The sequence below is a fragment of the Protopterus annectens genome, chromosome 8.part0 (assembly GCF_019279795.1).
Source record: "Protopterus annectens isolate FY-2018-M chromosome 8.part0, PAN1.0, whole genome shotgun sequence".
NCBI lineage: Eukaryota > Metazoa > Chordata > Ceratodontiformes > Protopteridae > Protopterus > Protopterus annectens.
In genome coordinates this window covers 361,103,129-361,122,631 of record NC_056741.1, presented here as the reverse complement: position 1 = coordinate 361,122,631, position 19,503 = coordinate 361,103,129, and the positions used below count along the sequence as shown (strand labels likewise).

Genomic DNA, 19,503 nt, shown 5'->3' with positions numbered 1-19,503 from the left:
GGCTGCGTCCTACATGAGCTCAAAGATGAACTAACCCCTCACCTAAACACACTGTTCAAACTCAGACTCTCCACAGGCTACGTACCCATAGAGTGGTGCACAGCAACGGTTATTCTGCTCCACAAAGGTGGAGCCACAACAGACCCGGGGAACTATCGCCCTATAAGCCTGATTAGCTTGGTCTGCAAGGCTATGCATTATCATGGAACTCATTAACAGAGACATTGGGAACCTCCAAACACTGGACCCTACCCAGTTCGGCTTTGTTATGGGCAGATCATGCCTCCTAAACCTGGTGGACTTCTTTGAGACAGTTACCAAGGCTATAGACGAGGGAAAGGTGGTACACACAGCCTACCTAGACCTCGCAAAGGCCTTTGAAACTATTCCCCATTCTGGTATTATAGACAAGCTCACCAGCCTGAACATAAACCCCTATGTCACAAGATGGGTTGCCAATTGGCTCACGGACAGAACCCACCTGGTGAGAGTTGTGGGAGCTAGGTCTGACTCTAAACTGGTTACAAGTGGCGTTCCCCAGGGCTCAGTCCTAGGACCCCTCCTGTTCGGCATATACTTCTCAGAGGTACAGACAAGCACAGGAGGACTATGGCTGACCAAGTTCACAGATGACTGCAAACTAGGGCTATAATTGACTCACTGGTTGACACAGACATCCTCCAAAAGGGTCTCACTGAGACAGATATCTGGTCTCAAAATCATGGCCTCAAGCTAAATGCCAAAAAGTGCAGTTATTCCCTTTGGAAATAACAAAATACCTACAAACTACCACATAGGTGGTAGTCCCCTAAATACGGAAAATGTAATAAGGGATCTGGAGACCCAAGTAGATAGTAATCTCTCCTTTGATAATCACATTGCCAAAGTGGTTAGAAAATCCTTCTATGTGGCCCACCTAATCACAAAAGGGTTTGCATCCAGATCAAAAGAGGTCATTGTGCCCCTCTACTCATCACTCATCAGACCCATCATAGAGTACAGTGTCCCATTTGGGAAGTACCTTACAAGACACCTGCAACAGCTGGAAAGACCACAGAAGTACCTCACCAAGAGGATCACTGGCCTCAAACAGATGCCCTATGCAGCTCGAATGAAGAAACTCCAGCTGTACTCGGTTGCATACTGCCTGCTCAGAGGTGATCTCTGCATGACATACAAGGCCATGTCCAACCCAGAATTCATGGACATGCTCCACCAAAAGAAAACCTTATCCCCTCGAGCCACATGCTCTAGGGATCTAAACCTCACCATAACAGTAAATAGGACGTGCTGGAGGGATAGATTCCTGTCCCACAGACTTCCCATGCTTTGGAACAAGATTCCAATCTACATTAGGCAGAGCTCCTCACTAGCACTCTTCAAGAGAAACCTTGACAAGTGGATGGGAAACAGAAAGTTTACTCCGGGGTTCACTTCAGTGGCTCTGCCGGACAGAGGCACAGGGAACTAATTTAAGGAGGCAGCAAAAGCCAACACATTCTGGCTAGGCTTATAAATGCCTTCGGGCAGATAGCCTAGTACCTACCTATGAACCTAAACATAAGTAACCATCAGAAAGCAATAATTATTTTATGATTTTTATTATTGTACTAGTTGTCAGAATAGTGTCATTCCTAAATTACTGACTTATGGGGAGGTATCATAACTTTAGGAACAGTCTAGCGGCCTGTAGGCAGGCCTTTCATTTTATTAAAAAAAATAAATAAAAAAAAAAATAAAAGGAACAGTCAGTAGACCATCAGGGAAGTATACAAAACAAGCAGTTCTGCTGTCTTTTGCCAGAGCAAAAGAAGGAAGAGCACACCTGGGCACTTAAAGATGCACAAGAGAATCATGATCAAAGTAAGAAAGAGTATTGGCGGTAAAATCATTTTATACATACCAGGAGCCTTGGGGAAGGGTCTGACATGTAAGTTTAGGGAACTGTTGAGCAAGCCAGCTTTTGGAGGTTCAGCCCTTGAGGTTAGTAATGCCTAATTTTCAGAAGTTCACAGAGTCCTGTAGATGAGACAGAGTCAACCATAACAGGTTGTAGTGGAGACTGGGAAACCTTGTGATGCTTTTGCCCTGCTTATTAGCATATAGGGTGCAGATGTTTCCCAGACAGCATGAACAAAAGTCAGCTTTGAAGAAGCCTGATACAGTCCTCACACCTACTGTACAAGGCATTGCAGTTTAAAATTTAGTAGGTTGTGTGCTGTTTTTCATATATTGTATCGGGGTTACTGGCAATCTAGCTATGGCACAAATTGATCCTTACCAGGAAACAAACAACTGCTGGTGTAACATTGTGCTCTTTAAGTAGCAATGGTAAGTTATTGTTACATTAACAGACACATTTTAAAAGTGAGATGATTCTTTGTTTTAACTCCAGTTCTTTTATCTATTTTTTAGGCTTTCCACAGGAAATCGACAACTAGTTGTCCTGTAAAAGACAAATAAGAAAAAGAAACCGTGGCATAGCTGTACATTTTAGAGCAAGTAAGAACATGGGTGCCCTGGAAGGCTGATCACTGTTGGAAGAAATCCTGTTTTTGAAACATAAAAATCCCATTTGCCACAATGCATAGCGATTCAAGCACTTAGCAAAAATGTCCTTATTCTGCCTAGAAAAAATAATAGGCTCTTTTATGTCACTAGGAGCAGGGAGAAGACACATTACTGTAACATTGTAACATCACACTCCCAAAAGAATAAACAGCGAGAAGATGCCTGAAATGTGGGCTTAAAGAAAAGCACTTAAGAGTGAGACTTTGTACTAAAAGGGTCCATGATAAGCTAGTTTCATGAAGTGTACTGGCAGTAGTCCAGAAATGGTTAAAATCATATGCTGCTTTGAGGCCCTCTAATTCCATACTGTTGAAACGGTGACTTGTGTGTTTCAGACATTGTGTTTCTGAGTATCTTATCAAGATTCCATAACATATCACACTCGACTGCTGAAAGCTATTAGTATACTGGATGTTTTGCTATAGAATTTCTTTTTTCAAACTGTTTGATCTGTTCACATGAATTAGTAGTCTTTTTCCATCAGAAGTGGTAGCCGGATGAAAGACCCCATAGCTGACAGACAGTTAGGAAAGCCTCTGTCACATCTTGTGGTTCTAAATCAGTTTGCCCTGCTACCAGTAAAAATGCTGAGGTTTTCACTAATGAGATTCAGCTTGTCTGGGGACTTTGTAGGTAGTTAACAGCCCTCCATCTTAACTGTGTGAGGTTATTGGGTTTTGACTGTAATGTACTTTTAGCATGCAAGCGTCTGCCTGGGAGAAATTACAATTACATCATAAGCCAACATTGTGACATTGCTGGAGTTGGATGTCTTATGTGTAACAGATGTATCAAAACACATATGTTACCTGAATTTAACAGTGTCATCATAATGGGGTATTACTGTTTGTATTATGTACACCAACATGGAAAGGAGGCCATTATAGTTTATGGTATGCAAAACATACATGTCTTATCAGATGTGAACGTGTAGCACATAGGAACATTGGTGGGCATTTTTATTTCTTTGTTATATAGTACAGGAGGATGCTTCCCACTTTCAGCTTGATTTGTTTTTTTATTTTTCTGTCTGTATCGGGGGAAGTAATAAAACATTTTGTGATATTATGTTAATTTGGTGGTGAACAATTTAAAAGTGAAACTTGATTCAAGCACATGGCAAAAATTCCCTATTCTGTCAAAATAAATAGTAATATAACATCAACAGGAATGGGCAGAATCTGGCTTAGTCTAACATCTCACTCCTAAATAAATAAACAAAGCAGTGTGGGTATAATTAACAGAAAAGAAACGTGGTTTTGCACTAAACTTGTGATGAGGTTTCTGTGCTTTGGCACTGATTTCACTGTATGTTTTTTTTTTCTGTTGTACTTTTTTGAATTTCAGAATGCACTTTGCTATGATTGTAAGTATGAATATTTGTAAATCATTGCTTCAGTTACAACTTGAGATGAATATCTAAAGAGTTTTCATTCTGTTGTAAATGTGTATGTTTCCCAGCATTTTCTGGGAACACATTATTTCTAAGGTAAACTGTATATGGCCATCTTGTTCTTAAGACTCAGAAAAGATTGCCTTTGCTGTACTTTATCAGACAACTGCTGTGAAGAAGGCAAGGAAACAGACTTCACTTCCTCCGGCTATATCCCAGCCATCTGTTTTCCTGTTTTTTCATTTTGTGGCAAATAGGCCAGTATTTTCTTTTGACAGCAAACCATGCAGACATTTTGTTTATTTATTTTTGTTTTGTCTTTTTGTGTGTGTGTTGTAATCAATCTTAGCAAGCATGTAAGAAAAGCATGTAAGAAAATTGTTTGATTATGGGGTAACTATTGATGTTGGAAAGGGGGCATCGGTAGCAGGTAAAGCAACTCTCTCCATTGTGGGGGCAGCATTTCTCCCAAAGTTCAGCAGCATAAAATAAGGGTCATTAAAACAAGTACAGACATATTACTGTGGTTGATATAGGGTGGGAGGAAAACTAAAAAGGATGAAATTAATTAATGAAGAAAATAATTGCTACATAATATTTTGTTCAGGCTAATATGATCACAGTGATGATTTGCTTTATAATCATTTGAGAGTCCAAATGTACTTCAGAATGAATGGATTTTTGAGAGTAACACATTATAAAAGACTGTAATATACCATTTTTTTAATTTAATTTTGTTTTATAAAATTTCCTCAGATTTGTATCTCAGCTGTATTTCTTATAAAAATGACTACTGCAGTCCTTTTTTCACAATACACCAAGTCTATAAAGCATCTCTCTTTCGGTTTTCACTCTTATTTCTGTTGCTGATGTGCAAGCAGACTTGGTTTGGCAGGTTTGTGTGGCCAGACTCTTGCTCCCATGAATCATTTCTTGGTACTCAGTATTTCCATAAAAATGCAGTCAGTTATGATGAGTGGGCTTAAGAGTGGCAATAGCTCACCCGCCCGATGTTGTCATAACCACTGCACACATCCTGTTTGTCACATTTGCTTACAGTTTTACAGCGAGATGTTTGTGAAACTGTTCAGATGGGGAAGAAGCTAGCACAACTTAAATATATTCTTTCTTAGGCTTCAGGAGTATGGCAACTTCCAGGGGGCAAATGGCTTTAACTCTCCACAATACTTGAGACCGTGCATCTAACTTGTGCTTTTCTGTGTAAACAATGTAACTGTTTAAGATCAGAATGTGTGAAATAAAAATTCTGTGACTTTTGCAATTCACATTAAATATGTATTGGTACAGGGACAAGAACGTCTTCTTGGGTCAGAAACTGGGAATGTATCCATCTCTGCAAGTGCTTTTAGGAAACTGATGCTCCTACAAGGGAAATGAATAGTGTGATTTTGCAGTGTGTGCAGTTTTATTTATTTAGATTTGATTATTGAATGAGTGGAATAGTCCATGAACCCTTTTCTGCCATGACCTGAACACAGGGTAAGAAGGTACAAAAGAACAGATTTGGATTGCTTGACTGTACAATTCTGGTATGTGTATTATAGTAGGTAGAAACAACAAGTAATGTATATCACTTCTGGAAATGAAACAAAAGAAATGGAACACTGTCCAAACTATAAGATTTTTCTTTTCTGATAGTAGAAGCAAACTCGTTTTGTGCAAATTTTGTTAGTTTTCATACTACAGTAGCTGTGCAGATTGGTAAACAGTGCACAATATAGTATATACATAGTTGATAAATAATTCTGTGCTTACATATTAAGTTTCATGTCTACGTTTCACTGAAAGAAATGTTGCATTTCCTGAGCAGGTGCATCTTGCAAAAAATTAGGGTAACTGTGGTCCTGGAAGCAAGTGCCAACTATAGTTATTTTTATGAATTATAACACAAAAAAGAAAAAGTCATACCAAAGACCAAAAGATGGATAAATAACAATGGATGTATTCTCTCTAGTGCTTCAGTGAACACATTCACTGGGAGACAAATATTTTCAGCCACTCACAAGCAGCTTAATATATACCTGTTCAACATCAGTTAACATAATCAGTTTAGAAATACAGAGACAGCAGCAAATTTAAAGAAAACAAATCAAATAAACGACATCATAGCCTATTCCTATAATACACTCACCCCATTAATATCCTTATTTAAACCCATATGAGTGAGAGTATTGAATTTCAAATTAATCTAGTTTCCAACTTATTTAATTGATCATATCTGTTACCACCTCTAGGCATCTGTATTGTGCCAAGAACAAACATACCATAGTACTCACCAGGTGATCTCTTAACTTCCCTTGTGTGTTCTTGAATTCTGGTACTTAACTTTCCATTTTGTCTGCCCTGTATACCACTTAGAAGTGATGCACTACCATGGAACTAAAACAGGTGAAAAATGGTTTAATATAGTACAGTTTACCATTAATTCTAACCTCCATAATTTTTATTACTAATTTACAAACCTTGCAACTACCGCATGGAAATATTCCAGAAACAGAAACTGTTTACAATTATTTTCACATAGTCTTTGTAAGCCAACTGTGAGGGAGAAAAACTGCTAGTGTCTGCTACTAAAAATGATATTGCCTTTGCAGAAGCTAGTCTAGTTGTGAAATTGAACTTACAGAAACTGATTGTGAATCTAAGTGTGTCATTTCACCAGATGTAGAATGGTAACCGATTATCTATTTCATTATAATCATATGGTTAGTTAATTTTCATAGTAGTTGCAAAGATTTTTCTCTTCCTTTGAAATGTGTATATGGTGATATCAGGAAACTGCTATTCTTTGGGTTGCATAGGTCAATGTAAGTGTTACAGGAATCATGGGCACTTCTATAACAGTTTCTGCCTAACCCTAGCGGGCATTTGACTTTCTCAGACTTCCATCCTCAAATAACCTTCTCTGCCATGCATGACACCTTTTGACTTTCAGTTTCCTAAAAGTCATTTTTGTGCAGAGTGAACAATTAGTGGAGTAGAAGGAATGTATAAAAGCTACAGTCATGAAGGGATTTAGAGATAAATATTTGCTGCTATGAAGAGCAGAACCTGATCGCCGTGAGTCACTCTTCTTCCGTCACAAATCCTTGAATGCTGTACGTTACATTCACAGTAATGCAACAGTTTCAAAAAAGTCATTTTGGTGAGGTACAAGTCTGCATGCACCCTCTATCTTTTAACTTGTATATATAATACCATGATCATGTAAGATGTGAGGAAGAAAGAAACTCCCCAAAGCATCATTGTCAGTGGTATTGGACAGTAATTTATTTTGATGTAACATGAGCAAGTAAAAGGTTAAGCACATGGAGAATACACTTTATAACTGGGGAGAAAGTAACGGCAGTAAGAGATGTAATGTAGAAGCTGTCATCAGTGTCAAGTGTAGTGAGAAGGATCCACAACCAGTACATTGCTGGACAGATCCATAGAAAGGGTGAAGCAGTTAGGGTAACTGCCACAGTTGTCAACTTGTAGGGACACCATATCAGTGGATTGCATTTATATATTTTAAAAGAAGTTGTAAGTGTACTTTTTACACCTTGCACCTTTCAAGAAAGATCCTCACCACCCTTATTTTGCCTTGCAATGTAATTTGCTGCTTTATGATTGAACAAGTGTCTAAGACAATGTCTAAGGCACCAAATCTGAAATGTTTTCTCTCTTCCTTGTCAAGGGGTATGGCTAATAGCAGCAGTTGTAATGGAAGCTGGGATGAAAAGTCATCCAACTACTATATGATATTTGCAATCCAGAAGAGGAGCAGCTGAGCACAGACAATGTGTATGCAAATTCATAGGTTATACTAGGCTATTTGTCCTTGTGGGCCATTTTAAGCACAGCCAGATCTCTTGACCTGTATAGTGTTAAAATTTATGTTACCTCTTCATGGACTAGATTCATATTACACAGTGATAATAACTGGGATGATGCCATAGACATTCATAATGACCCAAAGCATGGTATTTTAGTAGCTGCCCCGTCCATTAGTGGAATAGAGGAAAGCTGTGGGATGCATTTACTATTTCCCACCCATAGATTCAAGTTACTCTTTGATTTACTTGGATGGGGAGTATGTTGCATTGCAATTGTATCCTTTGGGACATATACATGTCTCTGTAAACCATTCTGTTGATGTTGCAGGTTTAGATTCATGGACAGAGTGCTTCTAGGGCTGTTTGATTTGCTGATGTGCAGCAGGTCTATCAGTGCTGGCTCTTGTAGACACAGGTCGCCTCTTAGCAGTCTGTAAGAAGCTTGTATAGTGATGTGGCTTTGAGAAGGTCCTTGTTTGGCAAATTGTTGATGGTGAGTATTCTTTTTGCAATAAATATCCAATATAAAGCTGGACCAAAAGCTTCCTTTATTAAATAACTTACACAAATAGAATTAAACACTTTCATCCTGTCAAAACTAGGACTTCTGAATTAATTTACTTTAGTTCACCTATCCTTTGTATCATAAAACCAAACCTCTTGCATGTGTGGGCAGATAACATGCAAAAGGGGGCATTCTACTAAATGATTAATAATATTAAGCCTGAATAGAGGGGTACAGTGACATCCCTGAACCAAGAAAGAATCCCATTGAGAATAAGCTGTGCAATATTGACAGACTTTCTCACTATAGTGGACACATGGGTGAAAGTTAGGTTACTATCCACATAAGTTCCCAAATCCCAAATGACTGGGTCAGCTCTTAGGGGGGTATTCTTGATGTGGAAGTTCCCCAGGGAGGGTGCCGACTGACTTGCCAAAGCATACAGTAATGCATTTTTTGGCATTTAACTATAGTCTGTGACTCTAGAACCAGTTATTTATTTGAGACAATCCTACCTGCAGGATGGCTAAGTATTTGGGGTATTCTAGAACTGCACCCAATTTGCAGTCATCTTCAAACTTAATCAGACCGAGTCCTTTAGTATTGGCTTTAACTTCAGAGAAGTAGAAGTCAAATAGAAGAGGTCCCAGCAGTGAGCCCTGGGGGACTCCACTGGTGACTAGTCTTTTTGTGGAGGTAGCTACTCCTATTTTGCTCTCTTGCATTCTACCAGAGAACTAGTTGGTGATCCAGTGGGTAATGTAGGGGTTTATTAGTTACCTTAATGTTTCTTCTATGCCAAAGGGAGGGGGGGGTGTCACGGGCTTTGACAAGGTCAGGGTAGGTGTTGTGCATTGTTTTACCTTCATCCATTGCCTTGATGCAAAGAAGTCCACTAGGTTGAGTAAGCATGACCTGCTTTTGATGGCTCTAAACTGAGATGGATCCAGTGTTGAGGTTCCCTGTGGCCTTACTGGTTAGCCCCATGATAGCCTTTCCATAGTTTACACATGAGGCTGGTCAGAGCAATGGGTCTGTAATTGCCCGGATTAGAAGAGGTTCCTTCCACCTGCAGTGGGATAATTGTTGCTGCTGTTCACTCACTTGGTACAAAACCTGCATTGAGACTGAGGTTGAACACTGTTGTTAGATTAGTTTAATCACATGTCATGCTATCCAGAATGCATCCAGGAATATTGTTGGGATCCATTGGTACAGCCTTTTTAGATTTTGAAACCACCTTCACAACTTGGTCATGTTTGATAGCTGTGCGGTATCAATTTTGGGTCTTTTTTTTTGGAATAGACTTTGGAGGAGATGGGGAAAGTTTGAGCTGAATTTATCAGCCAGTAGGTTAGCTATATCTTCAGCTTCAGTGAACACAGCATCATTCACAATCACCTCACTGCAGTGTGCTCCAGAGATTTCAAACATAACTAAAAAAATGACTTCTGATTATCTTTATCTTGGGTGGTTATTTTCACCTCAAGTACGGCTGTGCTGGATTTAGTTAGGCACCTGAGTTTAATTAAAAGATGACAGCTATATTATTTTGGGAATTGCTGTTTTTACTTTTGGCCAGTATTTTCTTGCTTTAATTGTAAAGTTTGTTAATATTATAGTTCCACCATGAGGATTTTTTGTGAGGTTTACCCTACTCTTTTTTTCTCCAGGGAATAGCTACATCATTGCAGCTGTTTACATGCTGGTATAGTTTGGTGATGTATGATTTGTCTTAAGCAGCAGAATTTTCAGGATTTGGTGGGAATTTGAAGCTTGCCAAGGTATCATATAGGAGTAGATAGTTTGTCTCAGAGAAGTTTCTAAAAGTACTATGGGTGAAGGGGGCTGCAGGTTTTGAGTTTATTTCAAATAAGAGAGCATTATGGTCACACCTAACAAGGGATGATCATATGCAAGGGATGGTGCAAGATGCCTCCACATTGAGGACAAGTGGTGGCTTTACTGATTGTAAAAACAGATAATGTGTTGTTGTCCGATCACGCCTTCATTCTTACCAGGATGGAGTCGGGTCCGATACTCAGATCTGACTCAGTCTTATATTCAAGCTTGAGCTCTTCCACTAGCTCGTGGCTAAACCCTATCCCAGCATGCCCTAGGAACATCTGCCAGATCTCGTTTGCTGCTAAACAAGATTGGGGGCTCGTTCTGCTAGCTCTGGCTAAGTATAATCTTTATTTACCTCTCACTGTTTAAATTTTTGTATTTATTATACTAGGGTTACATAGTTGAAGTTTGTTGTGCTAAATAGTATACTCCACCTCTTTTTGTCTGTTTTTTTCTTCTGGTTGACCATCATCTTTTGTTGGGCCTTATTCTCCCTTTCCTGGCTATAAGTAAACTTTTATAGCCCATTTAAGTTAGAGGGCTCTTTCTCTCAAATCTGTCTACTTAAAATCCTGTTGTTTCTGACAGACAGATCATTTAAATTAAAGGATTTTCTCTCCCTTAGCTTTTTTTAGTTAGTGGGCTTTCGCCCTTCTTTTTCCCTTCTGTCCTTTGAGCATATCCATTTAACTATCCCTCCCTTTGAAAACTTTCTCTTTTTATTAGTATTTTTTGTTATATATATATATATATATATATATATATATATATATATATATATATATATATTAAAAAAAATTATATATACATTGTTTTTTCCTCCAAAATGTCTTCAAGGATTCAAAACCGTCTGGTTTTAAGAAATGCGAGAATTGTGGACAAAAAAATGTCATTGACTGACAAGCACACAAACTGTGTCTATTGTCTGGGACCTGTCCTTCTCCAGGAGTCTTGCTCTATTTGCCATTCATTTAATCATAGAGCTCTCCTAGAGAGGAAAAAAAAATGCTTATATTGAGAGGATTGTTAACGACCCCTTCTCAGAGGCCATCCGAGAAGGTCCGGGTTCTTCTAAATGACAAAAGTCTCCTTCCTCAAAATCTGACAAAACAGGGAAGAGTCCTTCTCCTAGCACTCTATTAGACCCATGTAAAAAAATGGCAAAAATTTCATCTCTGGATCCAAAAAGTCATTGGCCCTGACACCATCAGTTTCGGCACCAAAGGAATTTGAAATTTGGAGCCGGCCCCCAGTCTTGGAGATGTTTTCTCCAACTCTCAGGTCACCCATTCTGCAGCCTTCTAAATCTACAGCCCCCTCAACTCAGTCTTCCAGGAACCTGTCTGACGATGATGTGGATCGAGTGGTACAAAGGCTATTAAGGACTCCAGCGCTGACCATATTATTATCGGATCCAACTCTGAGGGATTTGGATCTGACTGCATCCTTCCCTTCTGCTCCAGTTCCTCCTCTGATCCATTCTCAGACTTCAGAGTCGGAATGTCTGGAGCTGTTACTAGTGGAAACTTCAGAGCAGAGACCTATATCTGCATCTTCAGCCCCGACCATTGCTCCAACATCTTCAGTTCCACTGCAACTCAAGGAGTCTAGGCGCCAACACTCTCCAGCTGAGTCCAGGTAGGCAAGTTAGATCTGACAGTTGTCAGATCCGATCTTTCCTCTCAGGGCATCAGCTTGCATGAGCTCAGCTCCTACCTCAGCCTTAGGCTCATTGTCCTTGGTTCCGGAAATTCCCTCAGCTTCTTAGGTTCTAGGGATTTCCTCGGATCAGGGGTGGGGGGCCTTTGAGGTAATGAAGAGAGTACTGTCACCACAGACAATGCCACCATCATCTCCAGATGTTCTTCCACCTAAAGCACCAGTGTCTGCCTCTATATCCTTGCTTCCACAGGGATGCAGAGATCCTAGGCCTTAGAATGCCCTACAGGGCACCCCCCACTCTTCTGAAACCTCTCCAGAGTACCCCTCTGAGGAGGTCTCTTGGAAGAGGGTATGTAAGAGGAAACATTTAGATTCCCCACAGGAGTCCATCACTTCTGATATGGACCTTGATGAAGGTGAGGGTTCCCCATGGTCACCTCCTAATGATGTCTCCTTTGGAGACATCCTAGAAATACTTAAACAGAGAGGTGGCTGGAAGACCACAAACCCTTCAGCAGAGGAGTTCATACTCCTGAAGGCTTTTGGATCTCAACCTTCCTCCACTTGGGTGTCTCCACCTTTCTACAAACTGATAGACTTAGTTTCTTGAGAGGTGTGGGAGTCTCCAGATTCAGTGGAACCTGTTCCTAGGAGGTAAAATAAGTTTATTATGTTCCCATCTGACAAAACATTCCTGACCAAGTGAGTCCCAGTGGATGCTGTGGTGGTAGTGGCAGCCACCAAGACATCTTTGTCTGTTCATCCACAAAATAGAGACTTGTATGATGGATAGATATGGAAAGTGCATTTTTTCTTCAGCAACTTCTGCCCTCAGATTGCTGAACTACCTCACCCATTTTACAAGATTACAGAGAGACCTCCTGAAAGAGCTAGAATATACTCTCCAAGGTTTGGTAGCTGATTGGGGTTGCAGCTAGTCTTCTCGCAGCTCTCTACCTTAAATTCAGTTGTCAACTCCTCCATGAGGCTGATCTCTTATGCAGCAGATGGAGCAAGTTGAGCAGCAGGTTCACGAATTTCTATAAGGAGACATTCCTGGATGTGCTTGTGTGACTTTGCTGAACCTCTTAAATCTTCCTTTGTGAATGCCCCATTTAGTGGCTCATCTCTCTTTGGGCCCAAAGTCAAGGACACACTAACCAGGTGTGAACAGAAAGGAAAGACTCTGTCTGCCATAGGAGTCCATTTTTCCCTACATAACAGACCATATCCTAAATGTCAGAGAGGAAGTGAAAAACTGTGATTTCAAACATCTTAGAGAGCTTTCCAGGACACACATGGTGAATCTTCCCCCAGAGGCAGAGGGGGAAGTGGCAATGGAAGATGCTGACAATGTGGTAGAGAGGGTCTGCAGAATCAGGGTGACAGAGAATCTTTCTTTGGTAAGCCCTTTCAACATTCCTGAAAAGAGGCCCACCTGTCCACCTCAGGAAGCAGTCAGGGGTTGCTTATCTTTGTACCCAGAAACCTGGAAACAACTAACAAAAGACAAATGGATACAAAACATCATATCCAAAGGTTACTCCATTCCCTTTTCTTTTCTTGCCCAAATCATAAAAAAGATTCCAGACATTCCACCCAGTCAAAGAGAACAGGCAACTCTAGAAATTCAAAAGTTGCTAGACTCATCCGAACAATCCCTGCAGACCAAATAGGATCCAGAACTTACTTAGGACTCTCTTTAGTTCCAAAGAAGATAGGGAACTGGAGACCAATTTTGGATCTCAGAAATCTAAACAGATCAATAAAAAAGTTAAAGTTCTGGATGGTAACACTGCAGTTGATACTCCCTTTTCTGGGACAAGACAATTGGATGTGCTCGATTGATCTCCAGGATGCGTACTACTACATAAAAATGGACAGACTATCCAGGCGACACCTGCACTTTAGGCTGGGAGCCAGTTACTAACAGTTTTGAGCTGTACCCTTTGGATTGACTACAGCCCCCAGGGTGTTCACCAAATGTATGGCAGTTGTGGCTCACTTGAGATGCCTAGGATTCCGAGTGTTTCCATACTTAGATGACTGGCTCCTAACCGCCACCACCGAGCATCTACTAATAAAAGCAAGAGACACCACCTTGCAGCTCTGCTGTCACCTAGGAATTACAATAAACTATGAGAAATCTGCCTTGTTGCCTTCTCAACATGTAGTATTTATAGAAGCAGAATTGGATTCAACAATTATGCTGGACAGACTTCCTCCAGAAAGAGTCCAAGTTCTTCGACGTCATGCCAGACCTTAAGTCTTCTCACAAGGAAAAAAGCTCAAGCAAGATTAGTCCTGAAAGTCTTGGGGACCATGGCAGCAACAGCAATAATTCTAGTCCCATTAGCACATCTACACATGTGAATACTCCAGTGGCTACTGTCCACTCAGTGATTGATGCAGGAACTACCGATGTCCCACAAAATAATGATAACAAAAACTTGCAGTAAAGACCTTTGTTGGTGGCTTTACTCCACTCAGGTGTCACTAGGTTGACCATTTGTTTTTCCCCAACCATCATCCACAGTGACCATGGATGCTTCTTAGCTAGGGAGGGGGCATTATCTGGGAAAGACTGTCCAAGGCACCTGGCAGGATCACAAGGCCCATTTGCACATCAGTGTCCTAGAGATGAGAGCAGTGCTTCTAGTGTTGCAAGCATTCCAGGACTGTCTTCCGCTGGGTGCTATTGCAATACAGGCAAACAACATGTCAGTGGTATGGTACATAAACAAGGTGGAACCAGATCTTATCCCCTTTGTCAAGAGACCCTAAGAGTATGGCAATGGGTGACCTCCTCCCAAAGTTTTCTGATAGCAATGCATATCCCGGGGAAAACCAACGTAATAGTGGACAGGCTCAGCAGAGCAATTTTTATGCCTCACGAGTGGTCCCTAAAACAGAAGGTTGTGGAAAAGTGGGGCCAGCCTTGTTGTGGCCTGTTTGCAACATCCATGAATGCCAAATGCAGCAGTTACTTTGCCCTTATCCCCCCTCCAGGGGGGTCACCAAGGGATGCACTTGTCCACGATTGGCCCTCTGGTCTCCTCTATGCTTTTTCTCCCTTTTCCTTGATACCCAAAGTTCTTCAGAAAGCCAGTTGTTTGGGAAGGGACTTGATTTTCATCACCCCATAATGGCCTCATCAGATCTGGTTCTCCTTCCTGTGGCCTCATCTTTGGGAGGAGCCTTGGATTCTGGACCCAGTTCCAGACCTTTTCCCTCACACATCAGGAATGCTCCACCCTTCTGACCCTCAGATTGAGAGCTTGGCTGCTCCGATTCCAGCCATAGCCAGGCTTCCCAACCTCTCTTCATCAATTAAACATATACTAATATCTTCTCACAAAGCTTCAACAAGAAAGATATATAGAAGCAAATGGAAAAGATTCTCTTTATGGGCTTCTCATAACCATATCGATCTCTTTACTGCCCCAATCACTTCTGTTCTAGAGTTTCTAGCAAAATTATTCAACGAGGGTGCAGCTGAAGCTACCATAAGAGTCCAACTAGCAGCAATTTCTACTTTCCATATCAGGGAATCCAGTCTCAACGTACTATCCCATAGGCTGTGCAAAATGTTCCCAAAAGGTACTCTGTTACTACAACCTCCTATCAGAGACCCCCCAGCACCACGGGGCTTAGATTTTGTCCTATCACATTTAATTTTCCCCCTTTTGAGCCAGCATCATCTTGTGAACTAAGTTTTTGACATGGAAAACTATTCTCTTGGTAGCTATTACCTCTGCCAGAAGGGTGTCAGAGCTATAAGCCTTGTCAATAAAGCCCACCTATTTGCTTTTCCACAAATTCAGGGTATCTTTAAGAACAAACCCTTCCTTTTTGTCAAAAGTTTGTTCAGAATCTAATTTAAACCAGTCTATAGAGCTTCCAGTAATTTACTGAAATTATGAGAATAAGTCGGAATACATGTTGCATCAGCTAGATGTGTATAGGCAATTATGCTTCTATTTACACAGGACTAAGAACTTCAGAAAATCTGACTTGCTATTTATATCTTTCTCAGATTCAAAGAAAGATACCTCACTTTCTAAAGTGACACTATCAAAATGGCTTTCAGATTGCATAACCTACATCTATAAATCTCAAAACAGAGATCTCCCCCAGCAGGTTAAATTCCACTCTACAAAAGCCATTGCAACCTCCTCCGCCTTCCTAGCTATACTACCAATTGATATCATTTGTGTTGCAGTGACATGGGCAAAGCCACATACCTTTATCACTTATTACAAAGTTGATTTGGCCTCCAGGAACAGGGCATATTTTGGTTCCACAATTCTGAAGAATATTCTCCCTTGAGCCACCCAAGAAAACTGGTGCTATGGATGCTGATCCATCCTGGTAAGTATGAAGGTGAGATTGGACAACAACACATAAAGAAGTTATGTACTCACCATAATAGTCCATGTGTGTTGTCCATCTCTGCCTTCATTCTTACATCCCACCCTCCTTCCCCCAGACAGTTTTTACTCCTGGAAGACCGAGTTGCTACAATGCGACATCATTGTTCTCTGACCTTCTTGACTGTACTCTGAGATATTATAAAAGTCATTTTTTATTCTTATTATTATGACTGCAAACAAGATCTGGGAGATGTTCCTAGGACATGCTGGGATAGAGTTTATCCACAAGCTAGTGGAAGACCTTGAGCTTGCATATAAGGCCGAGTCTGATCCGAGAATCTAATCTGAACCCATCCTGGTAAGAATGAAGGTGGAGATGGACAACACACATGGAACATTATGGTGAGTACATAACTTCTTTTTTTTCAGTATATGTAAATACTGGTGTTCACAGACACTTTGCTTTATGTCAAGCTCCACTCCACTATTACTGTTTTGCAAACATTGTGTAATATACTTTTTTCTTTCTTTGTAGTATTATGTTATCTGTCAGAATCCACTCCTGTAAAGTAATGCAGTGTCAGTGGTCAATTCCAGCAAAACAGTTTCACTAACAATGTGTGTTTTGTGGTTTAATGTTAATTCCCATTGGTATGAAGTGCAATGCAATATGACAGCTCCATTTGAGAACCCTTCCATTAGACACAGCAGAATAGCAGATGTCCTTCTATTCCTATGTTGCAGTATTCTTAGTGTGGGCTTCCCCGCATCAGGCGACCCGAACGTCAGCTCCTATACAAAAGCTTAAGCCTGGCTGCTGTAGGTGCATGGGACGTCACCCGTAGGGCCATAAACCAGGGACCTTAAAGTGACATCTGCATGCACAGACCTCAGAACTTTTCAGCCACAGTCGAGCATGACATCAATCACTTCACTGCTTTACTTGAAGACATCTAAAGCTAAGTATCCCATTGGGGATTTTGCCTTTATTTTGCTTGAGCTTGGTTTGCTGTAATTACCATTAGCCGATGTCAGCTAAGAAGGGTAAATGCTAATGCGGGCACCAGATACCACATAAGTATATGCACAACCACTGCATTTTCTGCCTAGACAGAGAGCAGGACCACACCGCTTGCTCTATTTGTCAGTCTTTTGTACCCAAGACCCTCTGTAGCCATCTGGAAGTCCTTAACCTATACTTAGAAAACCAGAGACTCACAAAACTAGCACTCAGGATAGATCCCGAATCAGATGCTTCAACGGAACCACCACGGAAAAAGGCCAAGATTTCCAGGCCTACTTCCTCTGCCTTTCCGCCATCGGACGTCCCACCAGCTTCCGATTTGGGAGTTGAGGGATGCCCGATAGAACCGTCTACTTTGACAGCTCCCTTGAGGAAGCCACTTCAGAAGTAATGGCCAGCGCGTCCATGGAGATAGCTCCAATGTCATATTCTACCGATGTCGAGGGGGAACCAGATATTGTCGGACGACTGACCGAGATGCCACTGACTGAAGCCCCTATTGTTTCCCAGGCTCTTGAACCTAGACCCTCTTTAAGAACTATGCCTTTAAAAAGGAAACGGAAAACAAAGCACCAAACTTCACCTTCTGAAGGAGTTCCAGACTGGCAGTCATTCACCAGCTCCTTGATGCAAGTCTCCATGGCCCTTAAGCCCACAGCCTCTTCCCCCTACATCATTCCAATGCTCAGTCCTAGGCCTGCCTCTGCCACTCCTCACTCTTTGCTTACTGCCCAGAAAGGGGAAGAAGAACAGGAACCCTACTATTCATCCTCTAATGAATTAATCTCTTATTCCTCTCAAATTGCCTCCCCACTTGAATATTATTCCCTAGGTGAAGAATCCATAGAAGTGGACTCTCCAGCAGAGGATATCTCCTTTGGGGAAACCATCACAAAGATGAAAGAATACTTTAAATGGGACACTTCCCAAATGACTGACACACAAAGCAGATACTTTGAATTACTCCAAGTGGAATCTCCTTCACCTTCAGCCATCCCACCAGTCATTCCTGCCTACCTTGATGCTTTCACCTCAGCATCAAAGAACCCAGATGTACAACCACTGGCCCCTAAGAGACCTGACACGTTCTCTAAATTTCCAGATGATCAAAAATTCCTAGTAAAACCACCCCTGGCAAACCCTGTTGTAATTGCTGTATCCCCTGACAAGCAGTCTAGACTGATTCCTTCAGCATCTCTTCTGCTTACTGATAAGGATAGGATAGAAAAGAAGGGTTATACCTCCTTTACCCTAGCCTTCAGAGCTATCAACTATCAAACCCATATGACAAACTATGCCTTGGACCTAGTACGACAAGCCACTACTCTCCTGTCATCCACCCCTGACTGCCCTACCAAAACTGAGATAGCATCTAAACTGTCCCTGACTTCTCAGGTAGCCAGACATTCTATTAGATGCAGTTATGATGCAACAGAGGCCTCTGCATGGTCTGCAGCTTCTGCATCAGTACTCCACAGATATTCGTGGCTATGCCTCCAACCACTACCAGAGGATTTCAAGTCTAAAATCCTAGATGCCCCTTTAGACCACAACCTCCTGTTTGGTAAACAGTCTGCAGACCTTTTCAAAAACCTGCAGGAAAATAGTAAAGAGCTTCAAGACATCAATAACTTGCTTGTGTCCCCCATCCCTAAATACTACAGAAATTATCCTGCTATGGCTACCTTTGTCAGGAGGTCCCCTCCTCTACTCCCCCTTCCTCTTCCAGGCATAGGAGAGGAACCAGGAGACAAACCTCCTCCAGACCAGTTGTCTCACAACCCAGTCAAAGGCAGCCTTTTCAAGATACAAGTGGACCCAACAATGCGTGACTGCCTTGCCCACCTCCCCTTCTTAGCCTGCCTCTCCCACTGCCTCCCCATTTGGAAATCCATCACATCAGACAGCTGAGTGCTTGCAATAATACAAAATGGATATTTCCTTTCCTGGAAGGAAAAGTCACCTCCAAGGGACATTTCTTTTCCACCAAAAATCAACTGCATCTCATTCCTCACATACTGCAAGACCTTCTGAACTTAGGAACTATAGAACCTATCCCTCGAGGACAAGAAGGAAAAGACTTCTTCTACTCAAGACTTTTTCTGGTCCCCAAAAAAGATGGGCCTTGGAGACAAATACTAGATCTGTCTTTTCTAAACCTATTCCTAAAAGTTCCATCATTCAAGATGCTAGATCTAAAGGAAGCTTATCTCCATATCCCCATAAAACCCTCCCACAGAAAATTATTGCATTTCACTAGGCCCTGCTCTCACTTTCAATTTACATCC

At 41.3% G+C, this 19,503-nt stretch overlaps 1 protein-coding gene across 1 annotated transcript in view; it reads left to right on the top strand.

Moving 5' to 3' along the window:
* Positions 1 to 2,730, top strand: part of LOC122808810 (homeotic protein proboscipedia-like) — a 1,259,012-nt gene extending 1,256,282 nt beyond the window's left edge. The window contains exon 10 of the mRNA XM_044079870.1: positions 2,416 to 2,730. Within this exon, the coding sequence (XP_043935805.1) occupies positions 2,416 to 2,441 (26 nt within the window). The 3' untranslated portion in view covers positions 2,442 to 2,730. The remainder of the gene's footprint in view (positions 1 to 2,415) is intronic.
* Positions 2,731 to 19,503: the final 16,773 nt, after the last annotated feature.